Source organism: Callorhinchus milii, unplaced genomic scaffold, assembly GCF_018977255.1.
Source record: "Callorhinchus milii isolate IMCB2004 unplaced genomic scaffold, IMCB_Cmil_1.0 Scaffold2, whole genome shotgun sequence".
Taxonomy (NCBI): Eukaryota; Metazoa; Chordata; class Chondrichthyes; order Chimaeriformes; family Callorhinchidae; genus Callorhinchus; species Callorhinchus milii.
The window spans coordinates 45523668-45542781 of NW_024704743.1; the positions used below are offsets into that span (position 1 = coordinate 45523668).

The window sequence follows — 19114 nt, forward strand, 5'->3', positions numbered from 1 at the left end:
CATCCTGTTCATCCCCAGTTCAATCTGCAGTTGATCAGGTTCGATCCCCAGAACCGCTTTCCTCCACCTCCACCACATTGCCCGTCTCTGACAATACCTCCACTCCACAAGCTGCCGAAACCCTTGTCCATGCCTTCGTCACCTCTCAGCTGGACTACTCAAATGGCCTCCTTGCCAGTCTCCCCTCCTCCACTATTCACTAAATTCAACTTATCCAAAACTCCGCTGCTCGCCTACTCACCTGCACTGAACTCCACACCCCGATTACCCCAGTCCTTGCCAAACTCACTGGCTCCTGTCACAGAGCAGATTGACTTCAAGATCCTCACTCTAGTGTTTAAATCCCCCCATGCCTTGGCACCTCCCTATCTCTCCAACCTCCTCTCTCCTCACAGCAGTACCCGCTGCCTCCGCTCTACTGGCTCCGGCTTCCTCCTTGTCCCTCGAATCCTCCGCTCCACCATCGGCGGCCGTGCTTTCACCCACTACCCCCTGAAGCTATGGAAATCCCTCCCTCAATCCCTTCATCTTGCCCCCTCGTTCCCCATTTTCTGGTTGTGCTTGAAGACTTCCCTCTTCGCCCATGACTATGGTCACCTTCCCCCTTCCCCTGGCTAGGCATTGGTCTGCGCCATTGTTAAGCGCTCTGGGATGCCCCTCGGCACGGAAGGCACTATATCAATTCAAGTTTATGTTGTTCATAAACTGCCAGAATAATTCCTGTCTTAAGTGACAGCTGCGGCCTATAATATATTTGGTCATTTCAATCCACGACTGTTTGTGGGACACTGCTGTGCGCAATTGGATGCCATGTTTCACACACAAAGCATACAGTCCATTCACTTCACAGTATATTCTGTGAAGTGATTTGATATAACGCCTTATCGAAGACATGATAAGGCATTATATCAAATACAAGGATTATTATTATTATTGTGTAGCTATCCCATTTTGAGAATTTGTGAAGCCATCCTCCTTGGCTCCCATTAACGTCTTTTCACCTGCGGCTCCGAACTCCTTGACCACCCGGCCAGTCCCTCATATTTAATGAAGCTGTGTGTAACCAAGGTGTCAGTTTGATCCCCGGCTGTCCTCCCTACCCCACATTCTCTCCCTGACGAGGACCGCCTTCCCTCCACGTCCATCACATTGCTCACCTTTAACCATACCGAACACCCAATGCAGCCAAAACCATTATCCATACATTTGGCACCTTGCACCTCGATTATTCCAAGGCCCTCCTCAAAGTCTCCCCAGCTCCACCATTCACAAAATCTAACTAATTCAAAACTTCAACACCCGTATCCTCACCCGCACCAAACTCCAAACTCCCATCGCCAAAGCCGTTGCCATGCTCCACTGGCTCCCTATTACAACAACAAATTACATTTGTATAGCACCTTTCGCATTGGGAGGACGTCCCAAGGTGCTGGACAGTCAAGGATTTGCACCGAAGCTAGACTTTGGAATTCTGAGGAGTGGAGGACAAGGAGGGTAGGGGTAAGAGGGTGACCAAAGGTGCAGTCGAAGAGGAAGGTTTTGAGATGAGTCTTGAAAGAGGCCAGGAAGGGGACAAGGCAAAGGGACTGAGGTTAGAGTTCCCCAGAGTGGGGGGGGAAAGGCTGAAGGTCTATTACAGAATTCAAAGATTTCAAGATCCTAACATTCATTTACAAATCTCTTCATACTGTCCCCATCTTCGTATCACACCTGACGACCTTCCTCTTCGACTGTGCCTCCGGTCATCCCCACCCTTCGCCCAGCTCGGCATCAAGCTCTGCTACTATTATGCGCTCCGAGACGCTAACCTGTGTGAAGGGCACTATATAAATGCAAGTTATTGTTGTAACATCTATGTGCTTAGTTCCACTTCCCTGCCTTTTCTCCATAGCATCTCTTTTAAAAGCTATTATGGATTCTGCTTCAACCATCAATGTTGATAGAACATTTGTATGTCCTAATAATCCCCATCGAAAAACAACTGTAAACTTTCCCTTCATTTTGGTACTGATCTTAAATTGATGCCCTCCTGTTATTACTGAATTTCCTTTTTGAATTAGAAGTTGCTAATGACACAGTTCTAACTAAATGTCAAAATTATTTTGCAAATGTTCAGTTTACCCAGAAAAGAAAGACAGATTGCAAATTTTTGGCCTTCAATCTATCTTTTTCTGGAAATCACATCTTTGATGGCAAACCTCTTATGAAATATTTCCATGGAGCAGTTGACTTAATCAGAAGCCCTTCTCAATAATTATTTGCTTTTCTGGGGCTTTGGCTCTGTTTTGAAATCTATTTTTTTCAAAGCAAGATGCTGCTATAACTCCTGAAAATATTTTAAATATTTAGGGCTGACACACAGTTTTCTCACAGACCTATAATGCCATCTAATGTTAGAGAGCATTATTAACAAGCACCTTATTTTTACTGTAAAGAATGAATGGGCAGATTTTAGTTAGTTTGTGCCACAAACTCTTTTCCTGGTTCAAATCAGATGCAAATCACATTAATTGGTCTATGAATTAATTTTTATCTTTTTTTGCAATAAAATTGCTCCCAAGTATTGTTCAACGTAGGTATTGGTGTAATTCTCAGTTCTCGGTGAAAGCAAGCTAATATTTTGCTCCATAAATTAAGAAAGTGATGATGATCATTTTTAAAAAAAAGAGTATCTGCATTATTTTCTTCTTGAATAATAGTTCAAGTGAAAGGATCGATGAGAAACCAAATAAAGTTTGAGGGCTAAAACTGCTCTGTGACTTTTCATTAGTTGTTAAGTACAAATTATGGGCAAATGCAAATCCATCTGAACCCAACAACAACTGGTGTATGTATAGTGTCCTTCACAAAGAACAACGGCTTGGAGTGCTTCACAGTCGCAAGGCTGGATGCCGAGAAAGTGAGAGAGGTGCAAAGGCACAGTTGAAGAGGTAAGTTTTAACATGGCATTTAAAGATAACTATTGCTTTTAATATTATTATTATTTGCTTAATCGGTGGGCCAAATGTGCGGTTTCTCAACAATTCATAATTTGCAGTGAAATTCCTGGCTCATGAATCTGTCTAGATTGAATTCCCAAATCATCAAATATCAAAAAAGGCCAGTGAGCAAATGCCATCAAACCACTTTCTAAATTAACCTGACCACTGGCATTACAAAAACAACAACTTGTATTTGTATAGTATCCTTCATGTAGGATAACGTCTCTGAGTGCGTTACAGGAATGGGGTTGGGCGCTGAGCAAGGGATAGAGGGGGTGGTAGAATTTAAGATGGCAAGACAAAGTGATGGAGGGAGGAGATACAGAGTTTAGGGGCATAGGAGTTGAAGATTCAGCCACCGATGGTGGCATGGAGAGGCCAGTGGATGTGCAGAAAACCCAAGTTAAGCAGAGAGGAGTGAAGGAGTAGGATAGGAAAAGATCAGAGATATGGAGGTGCCAGGGAGTGGATGGATTTGTAGGTGATTTGTAGGTGGATGCAGTACCATGAAGTGGTATTATTTTAATCCTGAATGATGCTCCTGCTTAGTAAGAGATCAATTACAGGACTGATTCAGGCTTTGTCACTGGAAAATCTTTATGCAATCTTTTCAATCATAATACTTACATTTGATAGAGATATTTTCACATTGCGAGGACATCTTACAGCCCTTCACAGTAAAGTGGAGTGACTGAAATTTGGAAGTGGATGCACATACAGTCAGGAAGTGAATGCCCAATTTTAGCTGGGGAATGCATGTTAAGGTACTGCTGGAGTTTAACCAGATAAAACCGTAAATCTTGTCATTGAGAGTAATGTCCTTCAAGCTTCCCACTGTCTGTCCAGGTCGGATCATCCTATACATCAGGACTTTGGCTTGCAATTAAGTAAAGTGGATAGAGTCCCTGCCCTTTCTGCCCCTCCAAATCCTGCAAATAAGCCATGCTGGCTGGTCTGTCATTAGCAGTGCCCTTGAGTACTGTGGACCTGTCTGGCTCAACAAACAACAACAATAATTTGAATTTATAAAGCACCCTTCAAGAAGGGTATCGCTCAGGAATTGGACTGCTTAGACTGCCACAGAGAGTTGACTTAATTTCAATATTATGTTGCCAAGCACATCACCTTGGAGTCAGCTCAGCTCCAACTTAAAGAGACCATGCTTACCTATCTCCCAAGGAGTGACAGTCACTAAGGTAAATCTTTAAAAGGAGTGAAGGGCAAATGAAGGAGTGGACAAAGCCATTAATTTTATTGTTGTGTGATGGCTCAGTGGGTAAATGAATCTTTGGTGTGACAGTGAACAACTCTGACCAGGAATGTTTCAGGTTTGATCCTGGATCAATTCTGGATCAGCATATCAAAACTGAGCAGTAGTAGGGGTTCTGCAATTAGGTTCAATACCCCGAGGCTTGAGGGGAAGGGCAAGAAATCAGCCTGGATTGCCACTCCTCACGGCTATCTGAAAGCGTACGTGGATGTCAGGAAAGGACAGAATTGAACTAAGGTGTGATTCTTTCAAAGTGCAATAGATTTCTATGGAATCACATTAAAGTAATGATTCACTTACAATACAATACAAATTTACATTTATATAACACTTTTTACATTGGGAGGACATCCCAAGGCATATCAGAAGGCTGTCAATTTCTAAAGAACTGCACTCCGGCTTGAATTCAATACAAGAAAAAGGGCAGAACAAAATCTATTGCTGTCGAAGTGGCAATACCTGTAGGACCTCCATTATTTTCAATATTTATAAATTACGTTAATACAAAATGAAATTAGACTGTGAAGTAAGTGATAAATGACAACTCGATACAGATATAATTTAAAATTTTGGTTTCTCACTTATAAAATAATCGAACGGCACATTGAGGTCTGCAGCACTGATAAAATGAGCAGTATATTTAGAAATAGATCACCAGTTCGGGTCCAAATCCCTGACTATTCAGCACTTTGGGACATCCTCCCGATGTGAAAGGTGCTATACAAAAGTCAATTTTGTACAGTGAATCCTAACGATAATAAATATGGTAAATACATATGCTTAATACACAAGCTTTTTCCATCATGGTAATTCACAATTAACTTCAAAAAGGTATTTTGCACAGTACTTACTTATTGTTAGCTTGTCTTTCTCACCAAGCATGATATTGTTGGGTGTGAGGTCTCTGTGGACAATTCTTTTCTCTTTGTGCAAATAACGCAGTGCAAGACATATCTAAAGAAATACATCAGTGACTGAGAATTATTTTTCAGAAAAATCTATTGAACATTTCAGGCATTTATGATAGCCCTAGTGGCTTCAGCCAAGATTAAAATTACAGCCTTTAATATATTTTAGAATTAAGAGAGATAAATCATCAACACGACAATTAAGGATCTGAGCTTCTCAATTTTCTATTAGAGGAAAGGGTTTTCTATGTCACCAGTGATTTTGTAAACTAAAGCAATCAAGCCAGGCAGACAAATGTACACAGAATCACGGTGAATACAGACAGTGAAGGTTCTTACTTGCATAAATATATTCCATATTCTTTCTTCTGTAAACCATTGCTGCTTTTCCTTGAGGGAATTAAAGTGCTCGCCAAGGGGTGCTCCTTCAATCAGTTCCATAACTATGTATAACCGGTCATCTAAAAATGGCAACAGGTTACAAAGCACTTTTAGATACAGCACAGAATCAAACAATGATAGCGCTGAAGAAAGCCCATTTGGTTCATCAAATCTATGCTGGTGTTAGCTGCTCTATTGAAGAAATCTTTTCTAATGACTTCTGTATGTCCATAAAAATATTTTCCAAACCTCTCCTTCAACTCTCGCAGTGAGTTTATAACCCCTTGTTACAGATTTTCCAACTAGTGGGAATAATCTTTTATCTCATCTATGGCGCTGACCTCCTTAACCTATCCCTCAGACTTAATGAATCTGTTCGTAACCTAGACGTCAGGTTCAATTACAAGCTGTTCTTCCTTCCCTACACCCGGTCACTGACCAGGACCACTTTACTCCACCTCCATCCCATTGCCTGCCATCTACTGTACTTCAAAACCCTTATCCACATATTTGTCACCTGCTATGGAGGTGGAGGAAAAAAATTTAAATAAGCAAACAAAATAATTCCAACAATCTTTTTTCTTTTGCAAAACTTCTACTTACTTTCTACAAAGGTCTTGTAATATTTCACTACATTTGGATGCTGGAGCTGTAATGAAAAATGCATATCTAAGAAACATAGCAATACAGAAACAGAGTAGGCCATTTATTCCCTCGAGACTGTTCCGCCATTCTATAAGACCATGGCTGATCTGTACATCAAGTTCAATTACCCCCCTTTGCTCCGTGTCGATTAATATCCTGACCTAACAAATATCTATCCACTTCAGTCTTGAAAATGTGAATGGATCCAGCACCCACAGCCTTTTGGGGGAGAGAGTTCCAGATTTTCACTACCCTTTGGCTGAAAAACTGCCTCCTAATTTCACTCATAAATGGCCTAGCTCTAATTTTAAGATTATGCCCCTTCTTCTGGATTCCCCCACCAGAGGAAATACTTATCCTAACGAATCCCTTTATATATTTTAAAAACTTCAAGCAGATCACCCTCAACCTCCTCAATTCAAGGAAATAGAGACCAACTTTATAATAATAATCCTTGCATTTGATATAGCGCTTTCCAAAGCGCTTCACAGAACACACTGTCAAGTGAATTGACTGTATATTTGTGGGCGAACGCGGCAGCCAATTGTGCACAGCAATGTCCCACAAACAGTCGTAGATTGAAAATGACCAATTTATTATTGTTTTGGTTTTGGAGGGATTATTATTAGGCGTGTGGAGTAAGGAAACTTGCCCAAGGTTTCGCCCTGACTGGAATTGAACTCAGGTCTCTCGCTTGCAAAGCGAGTGCTCTAACCACTGAGCTACAGGACTCCACAATTTGATCTGTCCTCATAATTTAACCATTTAAGCCCCGGTATCATTCTGGTGGATCTGCGCTGCACCCTCTCCAGAGCCAATATATCCTTCCTGAGGTGCGGTGCCCAAAACTGAATGCAGTACTCCAGATGGGGTCTGACCAAGCAAGGCTCTATATATCTGAAGGTATCATTTTCTCTACTTTTGCATTCCAGCCCCTTTAAATTCCAGCCAACTTTTTGTACCTGTGAGCTTGTGTTTAGTGATTTGTGCATGTGCATACCCAAATCCCTTTGCTCTTCCACAGTTCTTAGATACTCACCATTCAGAAAATATTCTGTTTTGTTATTTTTGGATCCATAGTGGATGACCTCACACTTCCTCACATTTAATTCCATCTGCCACAATTTTGCCTACTCCCTTAATCTGCCTAATTTCCTTTGTAAGTTCCTGCTCCTATCTACACAATTTCCTGTGCCTCTTAACTTTGTGTCATCTGCAAATTTGGATAAAAAGCTCTCTATTCTTTCATCCAAGTTGTCTATACTAATAAAGACCAAGTGTCTCTCTGTCTGTGTGTCAGTGTATTCGACAATCAGAGAGAGAGACAGGGAGAGAGAGACTGCAAGAGAGAGAGAGAGAGAATATATTATAAAGTGTGGTGACTGTGTGTTTTGTGGGAAAGACTAAGAGAGAGAGACACACTGAGAGAGAGAGACTGAGATAGGCACTAAGAGAGAGAGAAAAACTGAGAGAGAAAGAGAGACTGGGATAGTGAGAGAAAGAGAGGGAGACTGGGGGCGAGACTGAGAGAGGAGACTGAGAAAGACATTGATAGAGAGAGAGAGAGAGAGACTAAGAGAGAAGACTGTGAGAGAAAATATATTAAAGGAGTCCTCCCACAGGAGTCCTCCCAGCTCAGTAAATGTCTAAACGGAATGACTATCCTTCTCCCAACCATATACCAGCCACGTCACAAGGTTATCCCCTAAAAGCGGTTCCATGCCCTTTTAGTTCTGCTAATAACCTCTTGTGCGGAACCTTATCAAATGCCTTCTGGAAGTCCATGTAGATGACATCCATAGACACTTTCGTATCCACCATGTTCGTGACCTCCTCAAAAAATTCAATTAGATTCATCAGACATAACCTACCCTTCACAAATCCATGCTGACTCTCTTTGATGAGCTCATACTTGTCCAAGTGCTCAGTCACTCGGTCCCTGATGAGAGATTCCAGTAATTTACCCACAACTGAAGTTAAGTTGACAGGTCTGTAGTTACCTGGTTTCTCCCCCTTCCCTTCTTAAATAATAGAGTGATATTTGCAATTCTCACCTTTAAGCTGAATTTGTGCTTCTAACTCACATGTTTTATTGCTTACTCTACACGCATTCATGTACAGAACACTAACTCGGATAACTGTCCTCACCCTGCCCATATGCCCTGATGGTGTTTTTCTCACACTTTTTGTGTTTACTTCCTATAACCCTTTTTCTTCTCAGAGTATTTATGTTTTCTTTATCACTTTTTATATTCTGACCTTTGCTCTTATCCCTTACCTTTANTTTTTAATATTTTAGTCTCATTACTAGTCTGAAGGATAACTGCTGGGATAGTTTCCTATATTATTTTTAGGCTTGCCAGTTTCCACTTTTAAATAGAAGAAATCTGTATTTGCTGAGTTTTCAATTTCCTAGTTTCTAAATCAAGGAAAATGAATTCCCTTCGTTAATCATAAGGTCGCCATACATAAAGACATCACTTCCTACATGCTGCACCTGCGAACAATATGCAGGCCCCACCTCCAACATTGTACATGTAGAACACAGGAAGTAACATCAGTGGCAGCATTACAACCTGAAAATATGCCTTTTTGGTGATCAAAACGATAGTTAAAATGTTCAAATATGTCTTTTTTTTAAAAAAATTAAAAACATGACACACAGACAAACAGTGCCGGATGCTGAGCAAGTTTCATTCCACAAATACCAGTTGGGTACATATTCATGAGAGACTTTGGTCTCCTTTGTAACACCACCAAACCTTAAATATATGCTATTTCACACGGATATTAGTGAGATTATCACCCACTTATAAATTGTTGAAAAATCAACTCAAATCAAAGTGATATCTTAATCAAAATAAACACAGGAGTGACAAAGTTAATATTCAATGAGTTTTTTAAAAAATTGTATTTTATGTATAAAGAAAATGCACCTGTTCTCTAATTATTGTTAACTCAGACACTATTTTCTCCACACTGTTGTCACGATCTTTCTTGTCCTTCCCAAAGGCTGGATTGTGCAAATTAACCTCCTTCATAGCCAACAGATTTTGTCCACTGTATTTCCTAACCTATAAATTCAAAAACGATGTTGAAGTGTACAGTTAATGTTGCTGTTGCATAAAACTATTTAAAACAGTGCAACATTGGAATAACTTACCTTATACACACTCCCAAATGCTCCACTCCCAAGATAGTCTAAAATGGCATAATTACCAATAAACTTTGTTGGAGCTTTATTTTGGTTAACTCCTTCGATATTTTCAGTAATTTGTTTTAGGTCATCATCCTAAACACAAAATTGCAAGATTTTACAATTATTCTCTTTTCAAAACAATCATAAAATAATAATGTTTATCTCACTATAATATAGATTTCCACTTACAGGAAAAGAATTCAACTTGTCTACCAATTTCTCATATGCATGGATGTCACGTACATAATGCCCAACATCAATAAATATCTCAAACATATCTGGAGGGAATAACCTGATGAGAAAGAAAACAAATCTCATTATTGAATGTCAGACCTGAGAATTTTGATTTATAATCAATTAAATAAGATAAATTAGCTTCATATTAATATTACAGACACACCCTGCATTATCCTTTATCACCATTCGCCTTTATCACCTCAAGGCTGGACTATGGGAACTCTCTCCTCGCCGGCCTTCCCGGCACCTCCCTCCACAAGCTGCAGGTCATTCAGAACTCTGCAGCTCGTGTACTGTCCCGCACTAGGCTTCACCACCACATCACTCCCACCCTCGCTCGCCTCCACTGGCTCCCCATCCCCCAGAGGATCGAATTCAAGATCCTCACCCTCACCTACAAGGTCATTCATGGCCTTGCTCCCTCCTACCTCTCTGACCTACTATCCCCCTACCTACCTGCCCATACCCTCCGTTCCTCTGGCTCCGGTCTGCTCCACATCACCCGCCCCAACCGCCCTACCATCGGTGGCCGGGCCTTCAGCCTCTCAGCCCCCAGGCTCTGGAACGCCATCCCCCAGTGCCTTCGCCGCCTCCTCCCTTTCCTCCTTCAAGGCCGGTCTCAAGACCTTTCTTTTTGACCGTGCCTTCAGCTCCCCTCTCGACTCTCTACCCCCTCCTCGCTCCCTCCCTTCCCTCCTCTCACCCTGACCATATCCCCCCTGCTCGAGTCCTGACCCAACTGTACAGCGCCTTGGGACGTCCTCCCGACGTGAAAGGTGCTCTATAAATGGAATCTTGTTGTTGTTGTTGCTGTTGTAGAAGAAGAAAACATTGATCTGAACATAATTCAAATCTAGGCCCTAGATGCGAAGGGCCTTGTCTAATATTAACCCACTGTTTTGTCAGTCCCTTGTTTTTATTGAGCGTAAAACCTTGCATGAAGTTAAAAGAAAAATGAATGCTGAAAATATGAAGTATACAACAACACAACAAGATTACATTTGTATAGCGCTTTTCACATCGGGAGGATGTCCCAAGACGCTGGACAGTGTACAGCATTTCAGACCCGAGCTGGGGTCAGGGAGGGAGAAGGGAGGGGAGGGTAAGGTGGGTGATCGATGGCATGGTCGAAGAGGAGGGTTTTGAGGCAGGACTTGAAGGAGGCTAAGGAGGGGGCGAGGCGGAGTGACTGGGGGATGGAATTCCAGAGGTTGGGGGCAGAGTGGCTGAAGGCTCTCCCACCAATGGTGGGGCGGGTGGGTTGGGGGATGTGGAGCAGGCCGGCGCCGGCTGAGCAGAGGGAGTGAGTGGGTTGGTAGGGGGTTATGAGGTCGCAGAGGTAGGGTGGGGCGAGGCCATGGAGGGCTTTGTAGGTGAAGACCATGATCTTGAACTGGATCCTCTGAAGGATATGGAGCTAATGGAGTTGGGCAAGAATGGGGGCGATGGGGTCGCAGAATTTGGTGCAGGAGTGGACACGGGCTGCAGTTTAATAGTTTAATATGTACAATAAATCAATCAAGACCTTTTAGCTTGCATGAGAGATAACCAAAGTCTTAGACTAACAAAATGTAATAAGTGCACTGAAGGGAAAATACTATTTGTTTAGGTATCCTTTCTTGTTTGGATGCCATACCTTTTGAACAACTGCCTGTTCCTTTCCATGCTGAAGAGAAAACGCAAAGCCCTAAATGCATAACACTGTAATGAAAATGGTTAAAATAATTTTACAAACATTGTACTATATATAAGCATTCTTTATTATAAATGACATGCAACTTCACACAAATTGAGACACACTTTAGTACTAAACTTATCAGGAGATGGAATAATTACAGTATCTTAATGCTTGATGTATCTTAATGGGGGAAATCAGCCTTCCACACATAATTGTAATACATTTACAATCCTTGCAGGATATCTTAATTAAATCACATTTTAGACCCCAGTGTTGCTTTATTTCCACTGTAATCCCTGGTGACAGAATCATTATTCAATTATTATTATTATTAATCAATCATTATTCAATCATTATTCCAGTTGTATAAATGAGTAACAATGTAACACTTTAAACATGTGATAGTTATTTCATATAACCCAAATTTATTAAAACATGGAGGCCAAATCTAGTCTCTTGTTTTTTTTAAAAAAACTACATTAAATATTTTTTAATAAGTTGCAATAGACTCACCTGTAAAACACTTTGTGTTGGCCCATTCCTTTGTTTCTTTGGTAGAATTAATCTTCCTATTATATAAATGCCATTTCCCTGCAATTGGAATTTAACAAAATGTAACATCAGGCCTTTTGCATAGTGATGGGTCTAACTTTATTTGGTTTACTATGGCTCAGCTGCATCATAACAAAATGTACATTTTCATTGTTAAGCAACGTAACATTCACATTCCACCTATTATCCTCCCTCCCTCCCTCCATTCATCCATCTATATACTAATAAAACAACAATGTCTGTCTGCGCTTCAAGAAGGATCTCAATAACCGATTGATGTTGAGACATGATGTATACCTCATCAGAAAGGTCTTGCATCTGGAAGTGATGTGGGCATATTTGTTTTGGGGTATCTACTATCGTTCATTAGTTATTTTCAGTTTTCTGAAAACTGGTGGCCGCTCTGGCTGATCGTGGCATCCTGCGTCATAGAGCACGCATGTAGCCAAGCAGCAGGAACAAATAAAGAACACAGATGAAGCTAAGCCGTGGCAACAACAACAAAATTACATTTTTAAAGCGCCGAGTCCTCCCACTGAGTCCTCCCAAAAGCAGTCCTTCCACAGTAGTCCTCCCAGATGAGTATAAATAAAAATGAAATGTCTGTCTGTGTGTTTGTCTGTGTGTCAATCTACATTCCATATTGGATCCTTTGGTTGCAAGCGAAGCTGCAACGTGTACAGCTAGTACTTAATAATGAATTTATCCAAGTGCTCCATTAGGTTCTTAAGAAATAAGATCATACAGTAAAACCTCATTAGAAAATGCCTCATTGGATTGTGGGTGGCTGGGGTTTTGACCCAAAAATTAACTTACTGAAAATATCCAAAATGACCCATTTCATTACTGCTTACAACAACAACAAGATTACACTTGTATAGCGCCTTTCACGTCGGGAGGACTTCCAAGGCGCTGGACAGAGTACAGCATTTCAGACCTGAGCTGGGGTTGGGGGGGCTAAGGGAGGGGAGGGGAAGGGGGGGCTGGCCGATGGCATGGTCGATGGCATGGGTCTTGAGGCAGGACTTAAAGGAGGCTCAGGAGGGGGAGAGGCGGAGTGACTGGGGGATGGAATTCCAGAGGTTGGGGGCAGAGTGGCTGAAGGCTCTCCCGCCAATGGTGGGGCGGGTGATGTGGAGCAGGCCAGAGCCGGCTGAGCAGAGGGAGCAGGCGGGTTGGTAGGGGGTTAGGAGGTTGCAGAGGTAGGGTGGGGTGAGGCCATGGAGGGCTTTGTATGTGAAGACCAGGATCTTGAACTGGATCCTCTGAAGGATAGGGAGCCAGTGGAGTCGGGCGAGAGTTGGGGAGATGGGGTCACGGAGTTTGGTGCGGGAGAGGACACGGGCTGCAGAGTTCTGGATTATCTGCAGCCTGTGGAGGGAGGAGTTGGGAAGGCCAACAAGCAGGGCGTTCTCATAATCGGGCCTGGAGGTGATGAAGACATGCTTAATTGTGCACAAGCAGAAAGATGAAACACTGGTCATGTAAGAGAAGACAAAATAGCTGTTCTGTGGTTATCAGGTTGCAACCAATGTCACTTCCTACACATGTGAGTGTGGAAGTGACATTGCCAGCGAGCTGATGACTCTTAAGTAGGTCATTTTGACTTCTTCTTGTTGGCTGTGGATTTGTTTTGTCTTTCTCTGCACATGCCGATCGAATGCTGAAGAGTTGAGTGGCAATCATTCCCCATTACAGTACTAACTTATATTGGATTATAATAAGGCTGACTGCACTTTATAAAATGGCCACTTTGTGTGATAAACTGAAAATGAAAGTGGCCCAGTAAATAGTGCAAGTGTCATTATTTACAATACTACGCTGCTTAGATCCCACAGTAAGAATAATTAAAAGCACCATACTCCAACTGAACACTCTTATGATCTATCTACTCATCCAAGAACCTTCAATGTACAATGGACAGATGCAAAGTATTATAATAATAATAATAATAATCCTTGCATTTGACATAGTGCTTTTCACGTCTTCTGGATGTCCCAAAGCGCTTCACAGAATATGCTGTAAAGTGATTTGCCTGAATATTTATGGGCGAAACGAAAGTATAAACCAGATTTCTCACACCACAATACTGCTGAGAAAAAAAAGATGCATTGGCCCCAGCAGTATAAACATAGCAATGAAATATCTAAAGCATGTTTCATTGCCATACCAAGAAAACATTACTAGCCATTTTTCTAAGAGCTACATGGCATTTTGATCAAGGATTTTTGATAAATCACTAAATAAAACCAGCATAGCTGAAATCATTTAGCCTTTATTTCAACACCGCAATTAGAGCCCTGTGCTCACTCTGTCATAATTTTTTATGATGTATATTATGATTATAATAAAATTAAACCTGTTAAATGATTGCCAAAATTAGGAATGAAATGGCAATAACTAAAGCTTGAGGGATGTGCATTGACATCATCATTGCTTGCGAACACTGTCGAATGTTTTACTGGATAGAATAAGAGATTTTTTTGCAATACAAAACCAAAATTACAGACTGTTAAAACTACAGCATTTTTCATATTATGGTTATTTTCATTTCAATAGGCAATTCTAGAAATGTAATGGTTGAAAATAGAGTGCAACTTCTGGTATCATAAGCAGGTATGTTTAACCTGCTGACATTAACAATGTGCATTTGCTGTCAGTGCTTCATTTTCATTTCCATGCACACATATCTGTGGCATCTAGATCGAAACAGAAAAGTTAAAAAATATATAATTTTTCTGTAGAGTTCAGACTATTCAACAAATATTACTTTGTTTTCACCATTTATGATTCAATATGAAGCAAAGAAGCAAGTCACATTTAAAAATAGAGTATTTTGAAAATAAAAGGTACAATATTGAGGTCATTTGTTAGATAATGCCCTTCCATGTCTTGTCGATGAGCCATTCTGGCTGTGCTATCATCAGCAGTGCTCTGGAAAACTGCAGACCCACAGGGGCACTGCTGACGATAGCATTGCCAACCTGGCTCATTGGCAGGACTTAGAAAGGCAGACCTTTCAATTTAGAAGCCAAAGATAGGGAATCATCCAACTCAGGGAATTATTCCACTCAGCTCCTGTTAACCCCGCAACAAGCAGCGGAAAGAAGAAGAATACCAGCTAATATAGGGGGTGTGATCAAATGGAGCAGAAGGGCCTTCTTTATCCAAACTTCTTTTGTGAAGAACCAGCTAATAGTTATAAACAGATTATAAATGACTATGGGTAGTGTAAGAAAAGCAAAAGCAATGATACTATTATCGTAATGTTTATAGCAATATATTCAAATTAAGCAGTTCCAAAATAATTATATATAACTTTAGGGCAAGATAAAACAATTTAGCTGACTCATCAGTTAATATGGAAAGTGCAAGCAGCATCACTTTAATGGTAAAATTATTCTGTACTACAAGGAAAAGCAACTCCTAAAAATGTAACCACCTCCCTAGAGAGAAGGATAGACTCTCAACAGTCCCCAAATTGGCTATACCCAGCAGAATAGGCAGAGTCTTGTGAACAGACCGCTACTCATTCCTTAACACAGTAATGCTGTGGAACCGTAAAGCAAGAATGTGAGGAAGTAAAATTGATAATGAGGGTAATGGATAGAATAATAATTCTGGAATTGAATTGAAGTCAAAACTGTAATTTCAGGGTTCATGCCAACAACTAAAAACAGAATCTATTTGGTTAGAGTTAATGAGCAGAAAAAGTGTATACTATAGACCACCAAATAGTAGGAAGGAGATTGGTGAGCAAATCTGCAAGCAGATTTCAGAAAGATGCAAAACCAATAGACTAGTGATAATAGCGGAACTTCAATTATCCTAACGTAGACTGGCAAAATAACAGTGTAAAGGGAAAGGAGGGGGAAGGAGTCCTGAAATGTATGCAAGAGAACTTTCTGGATCAGTATGGTTCCAGCCCAACGAGGAAGGAAGCAGTGCTGGATCCAGGAGAATGAAATGGGGCAAGTGGAGCAGGTGTCAGTAGGAGAGCATCTAGACAACAATAATCACAACATCATTAGGTTTAGAGTACTTACAGAAAGGGACAAGGAGCAATCAAAGGTGAAGATACTCAATTGGAAGAGGGCTAATTTCAGTGATTTAAAAAAGGACCTAGCCAAGGTGGACTGGAAAGAAAGATTGGCAGGTAAAATAACTAACGAGCAATGGGAAGCCTACAAGAAGGAGATAGTTCGGGGACAGAACAAATACATTCCCACAAAAGGAAAAAGATAGACCTCCTTGGATGACTAAGGAAATTGGGATTAAAATAAATAAAATGGAAAAAGGAGGCTTATGATAAATGTCCAAAATACAGAAGATATTTTGTAAGATACACAATTGGCTGCCACGTTTCGTCCACAAATATGCAGTCAATTCACTTTACAGTATATTCTGTGAAGCGCTTTGAGATTTCTAGAAGATGTGATTATTATTATTATAACAAAATCAAGTAGAATATAGAAAGTATAGAGGAGAACTGAAAAAAGATATGAGGGGCAAAGAGGGGCAAAGAGACTGTATGAGAAAAGATTAGTGGGCAACATAAAAGGGAACCCTAAGGCATTTTATAAAGAATTAAAGGTTAGTCAAAGGTAGGGACCAATTAGGGACCAAAGAGGAAATCTTCTTATGGAGGCAGAGGGCATAGCTGACAAACTGAATGAATACTTTGCATCCGTCTTCACAAAAGAAGATGCACCAAATGTCACTGTATCGGAGGAGCAGGTAGAGAAATTGGTTAGGACAAGAATAAACTGAAAGGAGGTACTAAAAAGGTTGATGGAGCTCAAGGTAGATAAGTCACTCAGTCCAGATGGGATTTATCTTAGGTTACTGAGGAAAGTAAGGGTGAAAATGACCACACAATCTTTCAATCCTCCTTGGACACAGGGTGGTTCCAGAGGACTTGAGGGTTGCAAATGTTATTCCACTGTACAAAAAGGGGCAGAAGGATAAAACCAGGAACTACAGGCCAGTCAGCCTAACGTCAGTAGTGGGGAAACTTCTAGAGACTATAATCCGGGACAAACTAAATTTTCACTTAGAAAAATATGGATTAATAAAGGACAGCCAACATGGATTTGTTAAAGGCAAATCATGTCTAACATACCTTTAGAGTTTTTTGATGAAGTAACAGAGAGGGTGGATGAAGGTAGTGCAGTTGATGCAATTTATATGGATTTTCAAAAGGCTTTTGATAAAATGTCACAAAAGAGACTTGTAAGCAAAATAGAAGCCCACGGTATTAAAGGGACAGTGCAGCATGGATATAGAACTGGAAGGGTGACAGAAAGCAGAGAGGGATTGTGAACGGTTGTTTTTCTGACTGGAGGGAAGTATGCAGTGGTGTCCCCCAGGGGTCAGTATTGGGAACACTGCTTTTTTTGATCGAAATAAATGTCCTTGATTTGGGTATAGGGAGTACAGTTTCCAAGTTTGCAGATGATACTAAGCTAGGAAAAGTAATAAATGGTGAGGAGCTAAAAGCAGACTGCAAGAGGCTATAGACAGACTGGTAAAAGGGGCAGACACAAGGCAGATGAAGTTTAATGTGGAGAAATGCAAAGTGATGCATTTTGGGAGGAAAAATGAAGTGAGGCAATATAAACTAAATGGTACAATCTTAAAGGGGGTGAAGGAACAGAGAGACCTGGGGTTCATTTAGATAAATTTTTGAAGTGGGCAGAACAGATAGATAAAGCTGTTTAAAAAAAAACATACGGGATACTAGGCTTTATAAATAGGGACATAGAATACAAAAGTCAGCAAGTTATGATGAACCTTTATAAAACACCGGTTAGGCCTCAGCGAGAGTACTGTGTTCAGTTCTGGCAACACACTTTAGGATGGATGTCAAGCCATTGGAGAGGGTGCAAAGGATATTTACCAGAATGGTATCAGGAATGAGGGACTTCAGTTATGACGAGAGGCTAGAGAAGCTAGGATTATTCTCCTTGGAGCAGACACAGTTAAGAGGAGACTTAATAGAAGTTTTCAAATTATGAGGGTATTCGATAGGGTGAATAAGATGAATCTATTTCCATTGGCGGGTGGGTCGGTAACCTGAAGACACAAATTTAAAATAGTTGTTAAAAGAAACAGAGGAGAAATTTTTTTACACAGTGAGTTGTCCAGATCTGAAATGCATATCCTGAAAGGGTGGTGGAAGCTAATTCGTTAACAACTTTTAAGAGAGAAGTAGATAATTATTTAGGGAGGACAAGTTTGCAGGGCTATGGGGAGAGAGCGGGGTAGTGGGATTGATTTGGATAGCTGTTTTCAAAGAGCTGTCACAGACACGATGGGCTGAATGCCCTACTTCTGTGCCATATAATTCTATGATTCTAACCCCAGTTGATAACTAAAGACAATTGAAGACAGTCAATTACTAAAAACTGTCTATGGGTCTCTCTACCTCCTTTCCCACAATTTAATAACATCAGTAACTGCCAACAGAAAATGTAAAGATTTCAAGTCATTAAATAATAAGAATCTGTACATTTTATACAATGCCTTAACACATCATTAAAATGTTTCAAAGGGCTTCACAGGATTTACTGTGGTATGCAGTGAGGGTATATTTTGTAGGTGAACCTACACGAGTACTTCATGAACCAGTTCTCCAATCCACAATCTGGAAGCTATTTCCAATGGAAGCACAGGCTGCATTCAGACTAACCATTGTGATAGAGCCAGAAAGGATCACGTTTATTGTCAATCTTTTGTTATCAACAGTCTTTAATTATTGCCTGATATTTTTCAGTGCATTTATCAATGATGTGATAGTTATCACACCAAAATCATAGGTCATAATTTTCATTGATAATAATCCTTTCATTTGCACCTTATCATGTTGGAAAGGTGTCCCAAAGGACATCACAGGATTTACTGTGAAATGGAGAGACTGTATTTGTAGACAAACGTGGCAGCACAATTGAGCACAGCAATATCCTACAAACAGCTATGAAATAAGTTACCATTTTATTTGAGGGATTGGTGGCCAGGACACCAGGAGAAATTCCCTTTTCTTTTGTGATAGTGTAATGGGACCCTCAAACTTCCACCTGAACAGACAGATGGGACTTCAGTTTAACATCTCATCCGAAGGATGGATATTTCTACACGACTGCAAATACCAGCTTTATTTGAAACCTCAGCATATGTTACAGCCAGATTGGCAGCACTACTGCCTCTGAATTAGGTCAGGAGTTCATGCCCCATATGGGGACTTTGAGCTAACTTTCAATACAC

The 19114-nt window shown here is 40.7% G+C and overlaps 1 protein-coding gene across 1 annotated transcript in view; it reads right to left on the reverse strand.

Moving 5' to 3' along the window:
* Positions 1 to 19114, reverse strand: part of nek10 (NIMA-related kinase 10) — a 76715-nt gene that overhangs the window by 42723 nt on the left and 14878 nt on the right. Inside the window, exons 15-22 of the mRNA XM_007895525.2 lie at positions 11813 to 11890; positions 11258 to 11322; positions 9574 to 9676; positions 9349 to 9477; positions 9122 to 9259; positions 6144 to 6189; positions 5499 to 5620; positions 5103 to 5205 (exon numbers count right to left, since the gene is read on the reverse strand). Coding sequence (XP_007893716.2) covers positions 5103 to 5205; positions 5499 to 5620; positions 6144 to 6189; positions 9122 to 9259; positions 9349 to 9477; positions 9574 to 9676; positions 11258 to 11322; positions 11813 to 11890 — 784 coding nt within the window. The remainder of the gene's footprint in view (positions 1 to 5102; positions 5206 to 5498; positions 5621 to 6143; positions 6190 to 9121; positions 9260 to 9348; positions 9478 to 9573; positions 9677 to 11257; positions 11323 to 11812; positions 11891 to 19114) is intronic.